The 21748-nt window shown below is 42.4% G+C and overlaps 1 protein-coding gene across 3 annotated transcripts in view; it reads right to left on the reverse strand.

The window, feature by feature from the left end:
• Nucleotides 1–1457: 1457 nt before the first annotated feature.
• Nucleotides 1458–21748, reverse strand: part of cep120 (centrosomal protein 120) — a 133021-nt gene continuing 112730 nt past the window's right edge. For all 3 annotated transcript variants that reach the window (XM_072516544.1, XM_072516545.1, XM_072516546.1), the window contains 2 exons: nucleotides 7670–7815; nucleotides 1458–5912 (listed from right to left, as the gene is read on the reverse strand). In XM_072516544.1, coding sequence (XP_072372645.1) covers nucleotides 5675–5912; nucleotides 7670–7815 — 384 coding nt within the window. In that variant the 3' untranslated portion in view covers nucleotides 1458–5674. The remainder of the gene's footprint in view (nucleotides 5913–7669; nucleotides 7816–21748) is intronic.

A 21748-nucleotide genomic window follows, 5' to 3' on the forward strand; every position in this document is an offset into this window, starting at 1 on the left:
GTACTCTCTGGCCCAGCAGAACCATCAGTTGTATGGGCCCGCTCCAGCACAACCATGGCCATCTTTATGGCTGGGATAAGTGTGCGTGGGGAGTGTAATGTGTATGGGCAGTGCAGCTTTTCAGCCTCCCGAGTGTCAATCACGGACCTGGCGAATCCCGCACCGTTTTTCATTGGAATGGAATGTGTTCCACATGGCACTGGTGCTAGCCCCATAGTAGTCGCGGAATCAGTCCAGTCTTTCTGACGTGAAAGTCCACAAATTCTGCGCTGACGCAACACTTAGTCTAAGAAACAGAGAACCCCGCTCCATAAGTTGGAATCGATTTTTCCACAGGAACAATGGCATAAGTGGGGGATTGGTATCTGATTCAAGGCCGGAAATAACTAATGGGGTGCCTGGTGGAGTTAAATGCTCTCAATCCTTGTCCGAGCAAGTCGCTGAGGTGAATGTTGATGCCCACATGCCTTGCACAAGTTTCTTGGTTAGTGTGGGGGGATATAATGAAGCTATCGATCACTGTCAGTTGCCTGTTTAACCTTGAACTTCTGGGAGTCTGGGCACATATTAAAAACAACATAAGCACAAAAATGCATTAAAACCACCATGGTTGTGCCAAAAACATAAAACATTTCTTTCCAATCTATTGGGCGGTTCAGCCTGCCCCGTCATACAGATAAGGCGTCGCAAAACGTCAGTGTACATGTATGGACATGATGGCGTGGCATCATAAAGTCAAAATCGACATTGTAGAGTCGAAATGGGTGTCTATTTATAAATGTTGTAAGTGCCGTTCATCGGAACTCGAAAGTTGAGGACTGCCTGGGTATCAATTCAAGTTTTGTTTCAGCACCCCAATTTGAAGGGTATATAACTCCAGCTGCTGCAGGCTTTCTTCATAACTCAACCTTTTGATGGTAGGGATCAATCAGGGATCACATTGCAGTCAGAAAATTATTCCAGGATGTGGTCTTCAAATACACTATAACACACAGTTGGATGACTTTATTCATTGGGCAGCACGGTAGCATAGTGGTTAGCAATATGGCTTCACATCGTCAGGGTCCCACTTTCGATTCCCGGCTTGGGTCACTGTCTGTGCGGAATCTGCACGTTCTCCCCGTGTCTGCGAGAGATTCCTCCGGGTTCTCCGGCTTCCTCCCACAAGTCCCGAAGACGTGCTACAAGGTAATTTGGACATTCTGAATTCTCCCTCTGCGTACCCGAGCAGGTGCCAGAATGTGGCGACTAGGAGCTTTTCACAGTAACTTCATTGCAGTGTTGATGTAAGCCTACTTGTGACAACAAAGATTATTATTATATCCTTGACTTGCCAACAGATTCACTCCAGTGTGGATATTGTCAACTGGTATCTGCTATGCCTTGAATTGGTAGTTAAGGATTAAAAGATTGTGAATCAATCATTGTAAGAATATCAGGAAATAACATAACCCAGATTATATTTGATAGTTTCACAGATAAGATGCCTTGCAAAATAACATTTTATTAAAACACTCATTTATAAAACAAAAATAGATTCAACAAAAACACATTGAAGATTTGTAATTTAAGTTATGATACAGTATATTAAATAGCATCAAGTTTCAAGGACAGTGGTGCACATAAAACCAAAATAGAAATACTGAAGTCAATCTATTTTTTTTTTTTTTTTAAACAAACAGCTCCCTCTATTGTTTGGTTATAGAATTTCAAATCCATAATTTGTTCCAAGGAGATTTCTCAAATAGGTTCATTTCTTGTGCACAATATTGGTTACTCCTATTCGGATATCAATGCGCACTTTCCTTTTCAATTCAAGAAATGTTAGTCACAATCGTGTACGACAAATTCTTCCATAATATCCGGAGAGGAGGGGGCATACAGCAATAGTTTTAAACCGCCTGTGCACTACTTCCTGACCGTCACCATTTACCACTATTGCAGCTCTAAAGCAGCATAAGAACATAAGAATCAAGAGAAGTAAGTCATTCAGCTACTTGGAGCTTGCTCTGCCATGTGATATTATGGCCTCAACTCCACTTTCCCACCTGTTTTCCAGAAACTTTGACCCCCCCCACATAGGTCAAGATTCTGTCTAATTCAGCCTTGAATACATTCAATAACTCAGCCTCCACAGCTCTCTGGGATCGAGAATTCTGAAAATTCATGACTTTTGAAAGGAACTCCTCCTAATCTCCATCTTAAATTAGCAAACACTTATTCTGAAACACTTCGCTCTATTTTATGATACCCCATGAGGGGAACATCCTCGCCACATCCACCTTGTCGGATTCATATGTTTCAATAAATTCTTGTCTCAATCCTCATATCATGCACTGTCCCAACCCTTCCTCATAAGGCAGCCCTTTCATCATTGAAATAAACCTTCTCTGGACTGCCTCCAATGAAATGGACGGCATGGTAGCACAGTGGTTAGCACTTTTGCTTCAAGTGCCAGGGTCCCGGGTTCGCTTTCTCGCTTGGGTCACTGTCTGTGCAGAGTCTATATGTTCGCCCCGTGTCTGTGTGGGTTTCCTCCATATGCTCCGGTTTCCTCCCACAAGTCCCAAAAAACGTGCATGTTAGGTGAATTGGACATTCTGAATTCTTCCTCAGTGTACCCGAACAGGCATCGGAGTGTGGGGACTAGGGAATTTTCACAGTAACTTCATTGCAGTGTTAATGTAAGCCTACTTGTGACACTAATAAAGATTATTATTATTAAATATGTCCTTCCTTAAATAAGGACATTAAAACTATTGGCAGCGCTCTAGTTGTGGTCTCACCTACACCCTGTACAATTGTGACAAGACTTCTCTACCTTTATATGTCTCCCTTGCAACAAAGGCCAAGATTCTATTTGCTTTCCTAATTACTGGAAACATATACACATATCCCGCTGTTCCACAGCCTCTGTAATCTCTCTCTATTTAAATATTTTGTTTTTCTGTTCTACCCACCTCTCATTTGCTACATTACACTCCATTTGCCAAACGTTTGCCTACTCACTTGACCTTTCTACATCCTTCTGCAGACTCTTTTTATCCTCTTCACAAATCACTTTCCTAGATATCCTTGTATCATGAGCAAATCTGACGATAATATGCTCGACCTCTTCATTCAAGTCATTTGTATACATTGTAAATAATGAAGTCCCAGCACTAATCCCTGTGGCACTCCACTAGTTACAGTTTTCCAGCCTAAAACTCACCCCTTTAGCCCAGCATTTTGTTTTCTGTTAGTTAGCCAATCCTCCATCCATGCTAGCATATTACCTGCAACACCATGAACTCTTGTCTTATCAATACAATTTGTAAAAATTCAAATACACATCTAAGATTCTCCTTTACCCATTCTGTTTGTTATATCCTAAAATACTCTAATAAATCTGTCCAACATAATTCCCCTTTCATAAAACCATGTTGTCTCTGTTTGATTTTCTTATGATTTGCTCAATGTCCTGCTAATACTTCAAGCTGTGGCTCACTCACCTATAGTTTCCTGCTTTCAGTCTCCCCCCCCCCTTTTGTTTTTGAACATGGTTGTTGCATTTACAGTTTTCCAATTCACTGGAACCTTTCCAGAACTCTAGCCATTAACACCCCTTCTTCAACAAGTTGATAATATGTAACTTTCTTTGGATTAATACAAGAACTTAAGAAATAGGAAAAGGAGAAGACCATATGGCCCATGAGCCACTCCGTCATTCAATATGATCATGGCTGATCTTCGGCTTCAACTCCACTTTTCTGCCCATTTCCCATATCCCTGGATTCTATGAGACTCCAAAACCTGCTTATCTCAGCCTTAAATATATTCAATGATACAGCATCCACAACCCTTGAGGGTAGAGAATTCCAAAGATTCACAACCCCGTGAGTGAAGGAATTTCTCATCTCAATCCTAAATGATTGTTCCCCTATCCTAAGACTGTGCCCCTGTATTCTAGGTTTACCAACCTGAGGAATGGACCTCTCAGAATCACTTCTCATTCTCCTAAACTCCTATAATAAACAGAAAGGAATGGGGGACAAAAGTTGCAGGGAACAAATTATTATTTGACCATCATTTATAATACGTAGACTCAAGATTGAGGGTTATTGAAACCATGACCTGAATATTTTTGCGCACACAATATTTTAGACATTGTATAACATTTCACCTGTATGCCAGTACTTTGTTCACATTTCAGCTATTTTAAAAAAATAGCATTAAAATCTAACTGCTGCAGGCGATCAGGGGAAAGATTTACAGTGATGGAGTAGTTGGTGTTGCTGTAAATGTTTGTCAATATATGCAATTTATATTTTCCAATACTGAAAATGCTGGCAGGAATTTAATATAAAAGAACTTCCTCAACTAGACACTGAAACTCCAGTCAAGAAATTTTAAACAGCCACATCTAGATGTGGTATAAATATTGATACAATTCCTTTTCAAATGGAGTTTTTCCACTATTCTGTTCATTTTTAAATAGTTAAATTAAGATTGTGAAAATCAGTTTGGTAAAACATTATAAAATTATAATTCCATTGGCCAAATTAAACAGCTAAATGACCTTAATGGTGAAATTATTATAAAATATTTAAAATAATATGACTTATGGTGCATTCTCCTGTGAAATACTGAATAATAATGAGCATGAAGCAAATACCTGTGACCGCTGGATCTTTTAAAACCTCTCTCACAATGCACTGACATTGATTTGGCATCTTCTGCGTGGTCAATACTCATTCCAAAAGTAACAATTTAACTGTTTTCTAGTTAGCTTAACTGCGACATGCAGAATATTTTCACATATGACATGAGTGTATTTAAATAGTCAAGTTTTTCCTTTCCCGATGGAAGTACATTTTATTTTAAAGGATTCTATGTTTCAAGTCACAAAGATGGAAAATAAACTAAAACCAAAATAGTTGAGTACATTACATGGCATAAAGAATTGTTTGATATAATTGATAAGGCAGCGAGAGTCCCAAGTACAGTTTCAATAATACGATTATAAAAAAAGGTTATTTCTTTGAGTTTGAATTTTTGATGCCTTCAAATAATTTCAGTATTCTGTGCTCACAATTGAATTGAATATAGAATCAAAATGTCTGCTTCTCAGAGTTGCAATACTTGCATGTACTTGAATCTCTGGTTGTGAATTTATTGCTGCATACAAGGAAGAAACCTACTGTCTGTCATCGCCAGATTCTATGAAATTCTATTTCAGAAATGATTGCTTTCTCTAGTCAGCTATTGTTTTTAACGTGAGGCACTTTTATCTTATCTGTTCTTATAGATGGCCGATTTGCCTACATTTATGTTATCGGCCTAGTGGTATCTTTGAAGAAAAAAATGCATAAAATATAACTGTCTTTAATGAATTTGAAAGAATTTTACTCTCCAAATAGTTATTTATCAGCCCATTTAAAAACATCACACATCTGTAGAAGTTACTGTATAAATAAAATAAAATTTCCAATTCACTCCAAGACAAGATTTTTCAAAAACACCTTAAAAGTTGTATAAAAGTCAAAGTGTGAATTCAGTCGGTATCAAAAGTTTCAATGAAATATTCACAACATGTACACTAATTCTGTATCATTGAGGAATGATTAGTAAAACATGTTAGATGATTAGGTATTGTGGTTGTCCCGTTAGAAGTTATTTTGCGGAGCTATCATTCTCATCTCTGGCCACCTCTCTTCGCCATAGTTTCACGTATTTGTCTATCAAGCTCACTGATAATCCGATCCTCATGAGTATATACTCCTGTCCTTAGTAAAGTGTCCCTCTCCTCTATGAGCCGAGCAAGATAATTGTCCAAGGCCTCATCTGGATGTCGAGTACGATCTCCAGCCTCCCTCCCACTGACCAAAGGTCGCTGATCTGAAGATTCTTTTTTATCTTCTTGTAGTTTTAACCTGAAAAAGATAAACAGAGAACTTAAAAAATCCATGACAATAATAAACTAAATTCAGCTCCGACTTGTATTTTCTGTGAGGCAAACAAAAATGTAAGCGCTTCCTTACAATATGAAATAGTCAGGAACATAAAATAGAATAATGGTGCAATGATGTAGCATACGTTAAAATACCATCATGCAATGTCATGCAGTAATGCTATATGGATTTATTACTGTCTTTCTTTCAGTTCTTGATCATTGCTGCAGCGCTGTAAGAAATATTAGTTGTATTACCAAATAAAGAGGTGGGGACGAGCCAGACGAGCCATCGTCTGCCATATTAACAGGGCTCGCAGATTGTACCTTCACAGCAGTACAAAATCAAGCCTGGCACATTAGCCAAGAATGCAAAGAAACTAAGAAGAGGGAAAGAGGGTGTGGCGGGAAGGGACAAAGGCTCATGATTGTTTACGAACTTAAAATGCATATCTTAATTGAAATACTCTGACAAAAGACAGATTATGGAAAAATATAGGAATATCTCAAATGATACGTTCAAGCACACAAGTTGACGAATGCCACCAAAGTTTAATGCCTCTGGTGCCATCATAATATTAATATCAACATTCCAAGAAAATGGAACATCCCAGTTTAGCATTCATTGTGAATTCAAAACATGGAACTAAGACAGAAACAGATTGCTGTGCAAAGCAAATCTTAGTTCAGATGATACAGTAGTGGCTTGAAATCCACATTATGAAATATTTTTGCACATCTTGCTCAACACTATGCATGATAATAGGCAACATCTTAGCTGGGTCACCAAGCTGGCTGCTTATATGTACAATTTATACATGAACATTTAGGTCACCATTAACTAAATTATACCCCTCAAATTTAGTTTGAAAATAAAAACATTTTATTATTAGCAATACAAGATAACTGGGAGTTAAACTAAGTTAAAATTACATCAATATCCAGCCCTGAGCTGGAATGTTCCCTGTCGTTTACAGCGTATTGAAAATTCAGACAAATAAAACTATAGTAGATATGTAACCAATATAGAAGGCAATAATTTCTCAAACAATCTAAAACACAATATTAATATGGTCAGGGATTTAAGAGAAATAATGCATCATTTGGACAGCTAAATTTCATAGGGAAAAGATATGCACTGCGTAAGCTTTACTTTCAGTTAAGCTTGCTTGAAACAAGTGTCAAATTCAAAATGTGCTTTTTGAAGCGATTAAGGCTTTCATGCAAATTAGTATGATATTAAAGGCCATTAAATGTGCAAGTTGAATCATATTTTGAGAAATATGTATGTTTAATGGGAGCATGTTGATGCCCTTATTTCATACATTCCAGCTTTTTTTATGCAACTAAGAAAGGGTGGGTTCTCCTCACTCATCAATTAGAATTAACATTTTCTTCCTGGTCTCCAATTGACAGTTTCACAGTTGCTTAGATTTCATTCCCTCTTATTTCGATTTGTGACTGTTTTACTTGAAGGCATCAACAAAGCGCTGGGCAAAAATGTAACAAAAAGAAAGTACGCACATATGCAAGACACTCAGTATGAAATAGATACATGGATACACTACAACATTCTCTAAACAATTCAGCCCAAATTTGTCCTCCGTACAAATGCTCATGGGCATGGTTCCCTTTCATATCACGAACCTATATTGAATGTTTTAGATGTTTATATTTAGTTCAAAATACAACTCAAAATTCAAATTAAACACTGCACAGTATTTCGCCATTTTCTGGTACCTGTTCAGTTCATTCTTAATCTCCTCTAATTCTTGTCGTTCTGTTTTAACAACTTCTTTCTCCTCAGCTGCCAGGTATCGCAGCCTCATATGTTCCAGTTCTTGTTGTTGTTTCTTAAGTCGTGCCATTGCATTTTCTTGTTCACGCTAAAACAAAAATAATATATTTTTCAAAAATATAATTCATTAATTACTCCACAACTTCTGTTACTCATACATACTCATGTGGCAGCACAGTAGCACAGTGGTTAGCACTGTTGCTTCACAGCGCCAGGGTCCCAGGTTCGATTCCCGCTTGGGTCACTGTCTGTGCGGACTCGGCACGCTCTCCCAGTGTCTACGTGGGTTTCCTCTGGGTGCTCCAGTTTCCTCCCACAAGTCCTGAAAGACGTGCTTGTTCGGTGAATTGGACAATCTGAATTCTCCCTGTGTACCTGAACAGACGCCCGAGTGTGGCAACCAGGGGATTTTCACAGAAGGGCTTGAGAGTGGAAGGATAAGGGGTTTGAGAGGGTGAGGGACTGGTTTCTGGAAGGGCTGCTTGTCAGCTTGGAGTTGAAGGAGAAAGCAGGACCTGTGGATTCAGATCCATTCAGGTACCGGATTTTCCAACATTCCAGGTAGCGTCCTTGTTCACTTTATTGGAGAGGTACTCTCCTGTGCAGGGTCGGAAGAGGGCAGCATGCCCAGGATACATGGACAGATCTTGGGGGAACAGCAGGTCTCAGTAGAAGAGATGAAGGCCAGGTGGGAGGAAGAGCTGAGATACAATTTTTGAGGAGATGTGGAGTCCCTCCGCAGGGTGAATGCTGCATGATCCTGTGCAAGGTTGAGCTTGATCCAGCTCAAGGTGGTGTTTAGGGCGTACCTCACCAAGGCCAGGATGAGTCGATTTCTTGCGGGGGTTGAAGATAGGTGCGAGCGGTGTTTTGAGAGGCTCCGCAAACCACACGTACCTGTTCTGGCCCTGTCCTGAATTGGAGGGTTTTTGGGGGTCTTTCTTCAGACCATATCGGCAATCCTTAAGTGTTGACTGGAGCCCTCTCAGTTGGTAGCTATATTTGGTATGTTGGACTAGCCAGAGTTGAGGATGGGTGTGGGGGCAGATGTCCTGGCATTCACCTCATTGATTGCTCGGCAGTGTATTTTGCTGAGTTGAAGGCAGGTGACACCACCTGGTGCCTCAGCATGACTAGGTGACTTGATGGAGTTTCTGTACCTCGAGAAGATCAAGTTCACTGTGAGGGGGTCGATAATGGGTTCTACCGTAGATTGTGGTCTATTGAGTTGCATTTCCGTCAAGGAGGGTATTGCTACTGGAATGTTTTCTTTTGTTGATACATGTATTTTGTTTTGTAAATTTTTGAGATAAAATGTTAAAACTTCAATAAAAATGTATTTTAAAAAAGGGAATAAACTGAAGTTCCTGCATTGAATTTAACGTTCAATTTATTATTCTAACTAGCATTTGCTGATTCACTCTGATAATCATTAATAATTCTTCAAGATGATTGGTTAAATAGATACAAAAATTGCTTGCCTTGTTCACACAGGTCCCTTAGACCCTTTATAGAATGCTGCAATTTTGGTTAGTCAGATGATAGAAATTTTCACTACAAAAGCCCACAGAAAACCTAACGTCACTTAGCAAAATCTGGCCAACAATTTTCCTGAAACAGATTCTATTTATTACTATCTGAAGTAGAAGTCTAATAGCACTTTAAGCATAAATGAGTGGGTACCAAAGTTATCCCATAATTTCAATGGTTCCAATACAAGTAATATCTGTTTGGTAACATTTGGTCCCGACAGACCAAAAGGTTTATGTTAACTTAATTAAGGCCAAGGACAGACATGTGGACATGAAAGCAGGACGGTGAATTGTAATGTCGAGTGACTGGAAGGTCTGGATCCTGCTTGCAGATGGACCAAAGGTGTTCTGTAAAAGGGTCCCCCAGTCTGCACTTAAGTCTCTCCAATAACAGCAAAAGGGATTATTTAAATGATGAAATATTAAAACATGTTGCTGTGCAGAGAGGCCTGGGTGTGCTAATGCATGAGTCGCAAAAAGTTGGTTTACAGGTGATTAATAAAGCAAATGGAATTTTGTCCTTCATTGCTAGAGGGATGGAGTTTAAGACTAGGGAGGTTATGCTGCAATTGTATAAGGTGTTAGTGAGGCCACACCCGGAGTATTGTGTTCAGTTTTGGTCTCCTTACTTGAGAAAGGACGTATTGGCACTGGAGCGTGTGCAGAGGAGATTCACTAGGTTAATCCCAGAGCTGAAGGGATTGGATTACGAGGAGAGGTTGAGTAGACTGGGATTGTACTCGTTGGAATTTAGAAGGATGAGGGGGATCTAATAGAAACATATAAAATTATGAGGGGAACAGATAGGATAGATGTGGGCAGGTTGTTTCCACTGGCGGGTGAAAGCAGAACTAGGGGGCATAGTCCAAAATCTACTTCCCCTTATTTTGAGGCTGAGTTTAGGAGGAACTTCTTCACCCAAAGGGTTGTGAATCTATGTAATTCCTTGCCCAGTGAAGCAGTACAAAGAACAAAGAACAAAGAAATGTACAGCACAGGAACAGGCCCTTCGGCCCTCCAAGCCCGTGCCGACCGTGCTGCCCGACTAAACTACAATCTTCTACACTTCCTGGGTCCGAATCCCTCTATTCCCATCCTATTCATGTATTTGTCAAGATGCCCCTTAAATGTCACTATCGTCCCTGCTTCCACCACCTCCTCCGGTAGCGAGTTCCAGGCACCCACTACCCTCTGCGTAAAAAACTTGCCTCGTACATCTACTCTAAACCTTGCCCCTCTCACCTTAAACCTATGCCCCCTAGTAATTGACCCCTCTATCCTGGGGAAAAGCCTCTGACTATCCACTCTGTCTATGCCCCATATAATTTTGTATACCTCTATCAGGTCTCCCCTCAACCTCCTTCGTTCCAGTGAGAACAAACCGAGTTTATTCAACTGCTCCTCATAGCGAATGCCCTCCATACCAGGCAACATTCTGGTAAATCTCTTCTGCACCCTCTCTAAAGCCTCCACATCCTTCTGGTAGTGTGGCGACCAGAATTGAACACTATACTCCAAGTGTGGCCTAACTAAGGTTCTATACAGCTGCAACATGACTTGCCAATTCTTATACTCAATGCCCCGGCCAATGAAGGCAAGCATGCCATATGCCTTCTTGACTACCTTCTCCACCTGTGTTGCCCCTTTCAGTGACCTGTACTCCTAGATCTCTTTGACTTTCAATACTCGAGGGTTCTACCATTCACCGTATATTCCCTACCTGCATTAGACCTTCCAAAATGCATTACCTCACATTTGTAAACCTCACATGTAGGCTCACATGTTTTTAAGATAAAGATAGTTTTTTGAAGAATAAAGGTATGAAGGGTTATGGAGTGCGGGCTGGAAAGTGGAGCTGAGTCCACAAAAGGTCAGATTTGATCACATTGAATGGCGGAGCAGGCTCGAGGGGCCAGATGGCCTACTCCTGCTCCTCGTTCTTATGTTCTTAATGCAGCGTAGACCACATTGTGAGCAGCAAATGCAATACACCAAATTGAAAGAGGTGCATGCACTGCCTCACTTGAAAAGTGTTGAGGCCCTCGGATGGTGAGCAGGGAGGAGGTAAAATACACAGAACAATTAGATAATGCGATTCAAATATTTGGTTTTCTATTTTTGGCAGAGGAATGTTCAACATAATTTTTCTCTCATTCATAACCAAATATATCAAAAATCGTGAAAGCACAGTTGAATAAAATCACAGAATCCCTACAGTGCGGAAGGAGGCTATTTGACTCGTCGAGTGTGCACCGACCCTCTGAAAGAGCACCCAACCTATTCCCACAACCCCATCTAACCAACACAACTTCACAAAGGGGAATTTTTAGCACGGTCAATCCATCTGACATGCACATCTTTGGACTGAACTGACTTAATACGCCTAACCTGTGATTTAGTGGTGTCATGCTCAGTTAAGGTATGTCATATTTATAACATTAAACATGGACTGCATTCAGCTTGAAATTTCAGGAACTACTTTTTTGTTTTAAAAATGAGTACTAAAAGGCTGCTAATTTATCAGTCAAGGGGCAGGTGACTTTGGCAATTTCTGCGAAGACTCAAGTATCTCAAGCCTTCGGCAATCTCTCAATTGAATGACCATAGGTGGAGTGCCTCCCTTGAATGGACATACCAAGACTTTAACCATTGTGGAATTCACACCTATTGCTTGTGGACTTACCCAAAACTCAAAATCTATGGGTTCCAAGACTTACTGTCTCTAAGCTCGAAACCTAATGTGACCAAAGAGAAACCAGTCAGTGTGAATGGCCACCATCTATTCTCCATTGTAGAGCAAGGTCTTCTAACTTTAAATTATTTTGGGTGGACAATAAAAGTATTTATCACGTGGTCATCTGCCTGTAACTATTTTCAGATAATGAATCTAATTACCCCAGGAACCAGGGAGAAACCAGTCAGTTTGAAACCACACAACAAGAGAAACCAGCAGCTAAGGCAGCATCATTCATGCCTCAAAACTGCAGACTACAATATCTTTTTCTTTTATAAATTTAGATTACCAAATTAGTTTTTGTCCAATTAAGGGGCAATTTCGCAAGGCCAATCCACCTAACCTGCACATCTTTGGGTTGTGGGGTCAAACCCACGCAGACATGGGGAGAATGTGCAAACTCCACGAGGACAATGTCCCAGGGCCGGGATTCGAACCCAAGTCCTCAGCGCCGCAGTCCCAGTGCTAACCACTGCACCACGTGCCGCCCTAAACTACAATATCTTAAGGTCTCGCAGCCAATTCCTTTTCAAACCCAGCACGACAGAAAATTGACATTCTGAAAACTACAAGTAGCTAATTTTGCAAACTGTTGAAAATCCATCTCGACGAGGGAGTCCTACAAAAATCTTGTTATACAAGTCCAGCTACTGAATCTACCTAGGCTATCCTTCAGGAGTGAAGGTGTCTTCTTCACTGGGGTCTGCAATGCATGCTTTTTCCTATGGTGCACCAAACACGTGAATTACAAACTTTTCATTTTATGACTTTATCTGTATTTCTGCTCAGATGTGTGGGTGGGCATGTGCACGCGCTGAGTGAATGATGTTGCACTGGATCTTCGTGGTGAATGTGTGAATAAATAATCCTGTGTTTAAACCAATAGCTTGCTGCTGTTATTTAAATTGACCACACACACAGGCGTTAAGAAACATACATCTTTTCACAAAAACACTGATTACAAACAGTAAGGGAAGGGAGTTGGGGTTCAGTACTCTCTCTTATTCCTGGCCATAACAGTGTGAATATTTCAATCACCAGAATAGAGATTCAACTAAAAAGAATTACTTGACAGCAAAATTAGAAAACCATATAAGATGACAAGAATATTGGTAGCTTGTTCCTTTTCCAGCTCACATCATTCACCTGCATGTGCATTATTTCTTACCCTTTACCCAGATTCCATTCACTCACTCAATATTGACACTTGAATCACTACAGTTCTTTACTCTGACAATATTTCAATACTTCATTATTTTTTACAATAAAATGATGCTCAGTAAAAATCCCAAGATATTTTCAAGACTAAGAGCAGACAAATCTATTTCTTTATTAGAAGGTTTTCTTGTTTCCAATGCCCTCATGTCATGTATTACTGTTGCCATCACTACTTTTACAGGGAGACATTTAAGAAATGTGAAAACTGACTCCCAGTTCAGTACCTGTAATTATTCAGAATAACTTGCAAATAACAACCATCCTGACTCCATCAACGGCAAATTTGCAAAGCATTGTGAAAATACATACTGATTCTGTTATAATGCAATCCACAATAGCACGGAACGCAGTGTATTGTGGATCCACCATGGACCCCAAAAATTTATCATTTCAGAACATTGATATTTAAATTCTCCGGAAACGATTTAGAACCAGCTAATGAAATGGCAGCCTTGTGACTAATTAAAGCACCATTTGTTCTGTATTTGGGTCAAACCTGTTCTGACCTGGGCAACAATCATTGCAAAATCATGTGTCCTGAATCATGTAAGAGAAAATCTGACATAGTCACAGAGAATCTGAAAACAATCGGCCAGATTAGGAAGGTGCCACGCAAACATCATTTTGCAAAGAATGGGGATTGCAAAATCAACGCTTCATTTGTGCCTTGAAGATGGAGAAGTTAAATCGGATGTTGATAGAAATGAATGAAGTTGCCTAGCAAGAAAGAAAGCCTGAAATGCCAACAGCAGATCTCTTGACAAGGACACGTACACTTGGTTCATCCAGCAGAGAGTTTATGGCATATCTGAATCCAATTAAAGCATGTCATATTCATAACTTTAAACATGAACTATATCCAGTACTGTTAGTCAAGCTCAAGCTAAGAAGCTTTGGCACTAAATGAATGAAAATACAAACACCCTGTTGGAGTCTGCAATAGTTGGTTAGAAAAATTCTCAAGAACCGGCTTGGAATCTTGCAAATCAACATAAAAGGGCACTGATGTGCTATTTACATAATTTTATTAAAGATTTTATGTGAAGGACATACTGAAAACAAATCTATAACTTCAGACAAGTCAGCCCGGTGCTACAAAATGCTACGAGAGTAACCAGCACCAGAGGGGCTGCATGGTGGCACAGTGGTTAGCACTGCTGCCTCATAGCGCCCGAGTCCTGGATTACATTCCGACCTCGAGTGGCTATGTGAACTTTGCACATTCTTCCTGTGTCTGCGTGGGTTTTCTCCGGGTGCTCCGGTTTCCTCCCACAGTCCAAAGATGCGCACTGGTGGATTGGCTATGCTAAATTGCTCTTCGGTGGCATTGCTGGGATAGGGCGGCGGATTGGGCCTGTGTAGCGTGGTGCTATTTCAGAGGGTCGGTGCAGACTCGATGGGCCAAATGGCCATCTTCTGCACTGTAGGGATTCTATAATTCAACATTGGTGTCATGATGGGGAGATATTTGGAACTTTTAATATCTCCTTATCATGACACTGGCAACAAGAAACAACATCAACAAATTATCTGTACTTGAAGCCAAAATTGACATTCCTCATTTAGTTGTCTCCACTTGTCCTGGGAAAATTCCCCAAACCATACTACTTCCATTATCTAAACCTAAAATTACAATCAGGACAATACTTAAAAACATTTATTGCTCATCCCAAATTGACCTGGAGGTGGTGATGAGCTGCCATCTTGAACCGTTGCAGACCCTGAGGGTAGGTACATCCACAGTGCTGTTCGGAAAGGAGTTCCAGGATTTTTTGACCCAGCGACTGTGAAGGAATGGCGACATATTTCCAAGTCAGGGTGGTGAGAATCTTGGAAGTGAACTTTCAGATGGTGGTGTTCCCATGTACCTGCTGTCCTCTTCTTTCTAGGTGGTAGCAATCATGGGTTTGGAAGGTGCTTCCTAAGGTGCCTTGGTGAGTTCCTGCTGTCAATCCAGTAGATGGTACACACAGCTGCTACTGTGCATCGATAGTGGAGGGAGTGAATGTTTGTGCAAGGGATAGCAATCAGGTGGGCTGCTTTGTCCTGGATGGTGTAGAGCTTCTCGAGTGTTGTTAAAGATGCACTCATCCAGGAAAGCGGAGAGTATTCCATTACACTCCTGACTTTTACCTTGTGATGGTGGACACACTCTGAGGAGTCAGGAGATGTGCTACTTGGTACAGAATTCCCAGTGTCTGACCTGGTCCATAACCACAGTATTAATATGGCTAGTCCAGCTCAGTGCCTGATCAATGATAACCCCCAGGATGTTGTGTGGCACGAATGCTACTTGCCACTTTTGAACACAAGCCTAGATATTGTCCAGGTCTTTCTTCATTTACATGGACTGCGTCAGTGTCTGAGGAATCGCGAATGGTGCTGAATTGTGCAATCCTCAGTGAATTGCACAATTTGAATTTATGATGGAAAGAAGGACATTGATGAAGCAGCTAAAGTTGGTTGGGCCTAGGACACTACTCTGAGGAACTCCTGTGGTGATGCCCTGGAACTGAAATGACTGACCTCCAACCATCTTCCTCTGTGCCAGATCTGACTTCAATCAGCTCTTGAATAAAGTAGCAATGAAGCCAAGAAATCAATACATGGCTGAATATCAATGCCAAGTGGCTACCAACGAGACAATTGCAGCTGTTGAATTGTTGGATGGTGCAACAGATCCAAACTTTCAAGACAACCAGCAAGCTGATTATGATGATAACCAACACAGACACCAAGAGACTAACATCATCACATTCAGTAACCATTACTGAGAATAATCGCAAATTGGCAAGATTGTTGGAAACCAATGAAAAATCAAATGCTTCAAGTGTGTCACAACTTCAGAACATCCTACATTTCGCCAAGACAGAGTGAGGAGTAAATGCAACAAAGAAAATACTGGGGGTGATTTTACCACCCTGCTGCGCCCAGCAATGATCCCATTACACCGGGTAAATATTGGGAGCAGCCAAAAACAGAATTTGCACCAGGCACCAAACAGTTTCCCACTCACCCAGCCCGCTCACAATGGTGTGATCAGGATTTCGCCCAGAAATGGCGAGAACCTGATTAAACCCAATTTGCATTCATTCTGTGACGAGTGGAAGATGTTAGGAAAATTGGATTATAAATGTAGTGGGCAATTGAAGGGTTAAGACCGTTTTTTAGAGGGTGGCATGGTGGTGTAATAGTTAGCACTGCTGCCTCATGGCGCTGAGGTCCTGGGTTCGATTCCGGCTCCGGGTCACTGTCCGTGTGGAGTTGCACATTCTCCCAGTGTCTGTGTGGGTCTCACCCCCTCAATCCAAAGGTGAATTGGCCATGCTAAATTTGCCTTAACTGGAAAAAAAAAAGAATTGAGTATTATAATTTTTTTTTTTAAAACAGGGGTTAAGGTGTGTTTGTTTATTTTTTTAAATACAAATTTAGAGTGTCCAATAATTTTTTTCCATTTAAGGGGTGATTTAGTGTGGCCAATCCACCCAACCTGCATATATTTGGGTTGCGAGAGTGAAACCCACGCAGACACAGAGTAAATGTGCAAAGTCCACACAGAAAGGTGACCCGGGGCCTGGATCGAACCAGAGTCCTCAGCGCCGTAGGCAGCTGTGCTAACCACTGGGCCACTGTGCCGCCCAAGTGTGTTTGTTTAAAAATAATTCTGTTCTGCAGGGCCTGGGTGCTTTTAGCAGCCAGCAGGTGAAATTGAAGTAGGAATGTGTTTTTCAGTCTGGGCTAATGCATAGTGATTTGCCTGGGGAAGTCCCTCGGGAGTTAATCTGCTTTGCAGCCTGCAGAAATAAGTTGCTTTTCAGCTTGGGGAAATGAGGTCATTGCTGTGTGGAGCCAAGGAAGGCAGAGAGACCATTTGAAAGCATTCGAGAGGGAGTTGGTGGAGAAACTTTGGAGAGAGGAGTTGCCTTCTGGAGCGAATCATTCTTTCCACAGTCTTACAAATAAACTAAAATATTGGGGTTTTGGTCCAGTATCCTAGCCATGGTTGGGGTCTGGTCTGGGATTGTAATAATTTCAATCTCAGTAGCGAGATTAAAGTCAAATGCAGCAGGCTCCCAGGATTCAGTTCTCCCCTCCCCAAGGAAGAAGTCATTTGGGCGCTGTTTAGTATTCCTCTACAAAAATGGGGACCTGGTGCAAAGGATACCAAGGGTGAGTGAGGAGGCTAATAGTGAGTACTGCACAGGTCTTCTGCTCACTCACCAGCTGCTACAGAATTTTATGTTGGACAAGATCTATGAAAGACATCTACCGGTCATGGAAGGGTGAAGGTGGCTTGGGAAATCGGAGGGTCCCGGAATGGAAGACCTAACTGATTGTCAGTCTCTCTCCTTATCCAAATCCTTCTAGAGACAAAAATGAACGTTGCTGTTGATCCCACCGAAGGTTGTTCTTTTTCTGCCCATCACAGCCGAGGGGAACAGGCGTTATATTGGGCATTGAAGCCAATGCAGGCTGCAGCCTGCACCACATGTGCAGGGGGCCACCACACACCCTCAAAACTTGGCCGCTAGTCAGGCTGTGAAGGGGGCCAGACGGCATGCGAAAGTGTACAGGAATCAATGGTCGTTCAATGAGCTAACGGATAGAATATGCTTCAAAGACTGTCTCAACAGAGAGAGAGTGCGGCACCTGTGCCACATCCTCGCAAACACGGCACCCCATGGAGGAGGAGGAGGACACCTGTTCCCGGTGGCCGTGAAGGTCACGGATGCCCTTAATTGCTACGCCACTCGGTCATTTCAGGGGTCAACCTGTGTGGCATTTTGCAATCATCAGCCCTCAGGTGCATCAGGGAAGTGACAGTTGCTCGGTATACCCAGGCATCCGACTGCATCACCTTCGACCTGGAACAGGCCCACAAAATGTCCAGGCTGCAGGATTCGCTGCCGGGATGCCGAGGTCCACAGGGTCATTGATGGAAAGCATGTTGCCTTATGAGCACCAGGGCATTAGGGAGTGCCCTATATTAACAGGAAAGGGTTCCACTCCCAGAATGTTCAGATCGTGTGCTACCACTGCCTCAGGATCATGCACATCTGTGCATGCTATCTTGCGAGGGTGCATGACAGCTACATCCTGGGGCACTCGGGGACCCCTGTGACTTTGAGGACCACCCCAGGATGACGGGTTGTCTCGTGGGGGACAAGGGAAACCCACTGAGGTCATGGTTGATGATGCCAGTGTGGAGGGCTGAGACTGAGGCAGGGGCCAGATACAATGAGGCCCATGAAATGGAAGAGGCTTTACATGTTTCAGATGTGAAATGTTTACTGGTGAATATTTTAAAGTGACGACTTGCCATTCTCTCTAGCTACGGATAGCGATGTCACCAGTGCCCACTCCTCACACTTCTTGATCCCTCGTGGTCTAGTGTTATGTCGAGGTGTGTCTCCAGGATGTGCATTAGAGGTGGAAGCAGCCTTCTGTTTTCCATGACCTGAGGCCTTTGATGCCCTTGGCAGTCATCCTGTGGAGATCCTCAGTCGACTTACCAGTACCTCAGACGTCGCTGTGCCACCTTTTCTACTTGCTGCCCTTGAGATACGCCGGTGTCGGAGGGGGATTCAGAAGGACTGGAGACAACCTGAATCTCCTTGGTGGAAGGCTCCAGCGCTTCCTCTTTGCTGAGGGTGCCTGTAATGCCCTGGGTGATTCCATTGGAAAGAGGGGCAGCTCTAGGGTGCTCCAGAAGCCACTGACTCATCTGTCATTGCAGTCCTGGAGTCCCACATTGTCTGCACCATGGTGTTGAAGCCCTCAGCAATCGTCCTCTGTGACTGGGCCACGATCTGGAGTGCCTCAGCAATGTCCACCTGTGTCTGCAATATGTCCCTCAACCATTGGCACATGATGTTGAGGCCATGAGCCGTGGTCATCACGAACTGAGCCGTGCCTTGAACACCACCACTCATGTCTCGGATGTCATGCGGCCTTCCACTGCGGTCGCCACCCCAGCAGTGTTGGCCTCGGTGCCACACATTGCCAGCACCATCTCCTGCACCTGAAGGCTTTGGGACTCCTCCAATTGGCCTTACAGTTGCTGGAATGTCATTGACACCCCCTCCTGAATCTCATGGCTATGGCCTATTGTTTGCATCAGTTCAGGGAGAACCTTGTCCAGAGACTCGACATGTGACTGGGACCCAGCTGTGCCCTGGGATCCAGCAGACATCCGACTGCTGTCTCCCTTGTATGTTCCTGCCTCCAGCTGATGTGCATCAGCAGGTGTGTGGTGCTCACCAGATCGTGACCCAGAAGCCTGACTGCTAACGTCGCCCAAGGTGTGCATCTTTGCAAAGGTGGGTGATAGCTGTGGCGCATTTCCAGTGTCTTCTTCGGAGCCCTCTTGGGTGGCTGGGCGGGGGGGGGGGCGGGGGGGGGGGGGACCTCATCAGTTAGTGATCCTGCAAGACAATAGTCACTGGTTCAGTGAAAGGCAAGGATAACCGTGTGGGACACCAACAAATTAGGTGAGACAGGTCATCTGGATGATGGGGCAATGGATCCTCACTTCTCTGGCACAGGCCGACCTCGCTGTCACTCACTGCTCTCTTCTCGGGAAGCCCTACAATCTCTAGCACCCACTCCTTAAGGGGGGGGGGGAGACTCGGATCTTTGGGATTCGCGCCCCTCGCGCCCCACCCCGATCAGGGGAACAGGGTGCCCGCCTCTCATCCACAGCGTCCAGAGGCCTGGCCAGGTCGGCATCCCCAAAGCAAGGAGGTCTCTATGCTGCCATCCTCCTGGCTGGACTGGGAGTAAGTGCTGAGTGACCGTTTAAATGCAGCTCCCCCTTGTTAACTGCCAGCCGCTGAGACGCCAGTTAGGTTAGTCAGATGCCTGGAAATTCAGGCATGGTGAGTTTCACGTGGGGGCTCATTTTTTGCACTAAGTGGGGGTGAATACCGATCTTGATCACGCCATTACAGCCAGCACCAAATACGTTGCAAATCCTGTTCAAAATGACACTTCGTCATTTTTTGGGTGAATTGCGCCCACTGATTTCAACCAATAAGCATTACCCTGAATATGCACCAGATTTCACAACCCTTCAAGACCATACATGGTCTTAGTGGGAACAGCCAAGATGTTTGAAACAATAGACATGGTTACATTTTTATAATCCAGCTTTATTCATTCCAAAATGGTATGTAACTAATGGTGAAAGACATCTGCTTAGTGGTGGAAACTAGCTATTGAAATGCTCCATCGCCAGGTTTTGAAGTTATTGAACGCATTAACTTATTAAGTAATATCAACATTTAAAAAGAGAACTGTCACTAGATTAAAAAACAAAGGGGTGGCATGATGGCTAGCGCTGCTGCCTCACTGCGATGAGGACCCAGGTTCGATCCTGCCCGGGTCACTGTCCATGTGGAGTTTGCACCTTCTCTCCGTATTTGCGTGGGTCTCACACCCACAACCCAAAAAGATGTGCAGGTTAGTTGGATTGGCCACGCTAAATTGCCTTTAATTGGAAAAAAAGAATTGGGTACTCTTAATTTATTTTTAAAAATAGATTTAAAAATAGAATTCTTCCCCACAGGTGCCACTGTTAAGAGGGTTTTCTCCCAATTAAATAAATATCTTTACTTGGAAAGGCTGCACATAAATCTGAAGAGTCGTAAACACGTGGCCATTAGACTAAACAATGGTCAATCACTGGCCACCGCATGCTAATTGGTAAGATGTAGCAAGAATCTTTGGCAGAAACTGAAAACCTCAAAAGTAGTTTTCTGAAAATAACCCAAAGTTGTCAAGAGGATCGGACAGCATGGATGACTTCAAAACAATGTTTTTACATAAAACTGAACATATAGTACTTTGTAGTGAAACTTACAATAGATCATTGGCCACATTTCTCAGAAATTAATCAAATAAATTGTTTAAAGTGGAAAAATTTGAAATACTAGGGAGGTGTAGGGGTGCTTAAGAACAGACAAGATATTTCAGATGCCAGGAAGGAATATTTTTACCTTTCAGAAATTGCCACTTGTGAACATTTTTTAAAATGCACTCCAAGAATAATAACACAAAAAATGAACATAGACTGCTGAACCAGCACAAAACGTAACCGTGGTCCGAATTATTATTTCAAACCTGCAGTTAGAACAAGTATGCCTTCAGAACATTAATGGTCTGGTACAAAAAAACCTCAAAAGATAATCATATTCAATCTCAAGTATGCCGCAGCTGGATATTGTCATTAAAATTTTATTAGGGAGTTTTGATATTTCCTCTGCGTGCAATAGTTTATGGAAATGTTTTGACAGAACGCCACAAAGATTTGGGAGCTAAGACATGGGCTGAGATTTCGGACCTACCATGATTCAGTAAGAACATAATGGTTTGTAGGGAGACAAAAAGGCGAGTCATGTTTTGACATTGTTTTTCTAAAAAAAGTAAAATACAATTTATGGAACTTTTGCGAGCACAAGCCAAGTGGGATTCCTGCAGCTGAATAAATCCTCTTATTCAAAGAAAATGAGACAAAAATACAGGGTTTGTGGGTCTTT

The sequence above is a fragment of the Scyliorhinus torazame genome, chromosome 9 (assembly GCF_047496885.1).
Source record: "Scyliorhinus torazame isolate Kashiwa2021f chromosome 9, sScyTor2.1, whole genome shotgun sequence".
Taxonomy (NCBI): domain Eukaryota; kingdom Metazoa; phylum Chordata; class Chondrichthyes; order Carcharhiniformes; family Scyliorhinidae; genus Scyliorhinus; species Scyliorhinus torazame.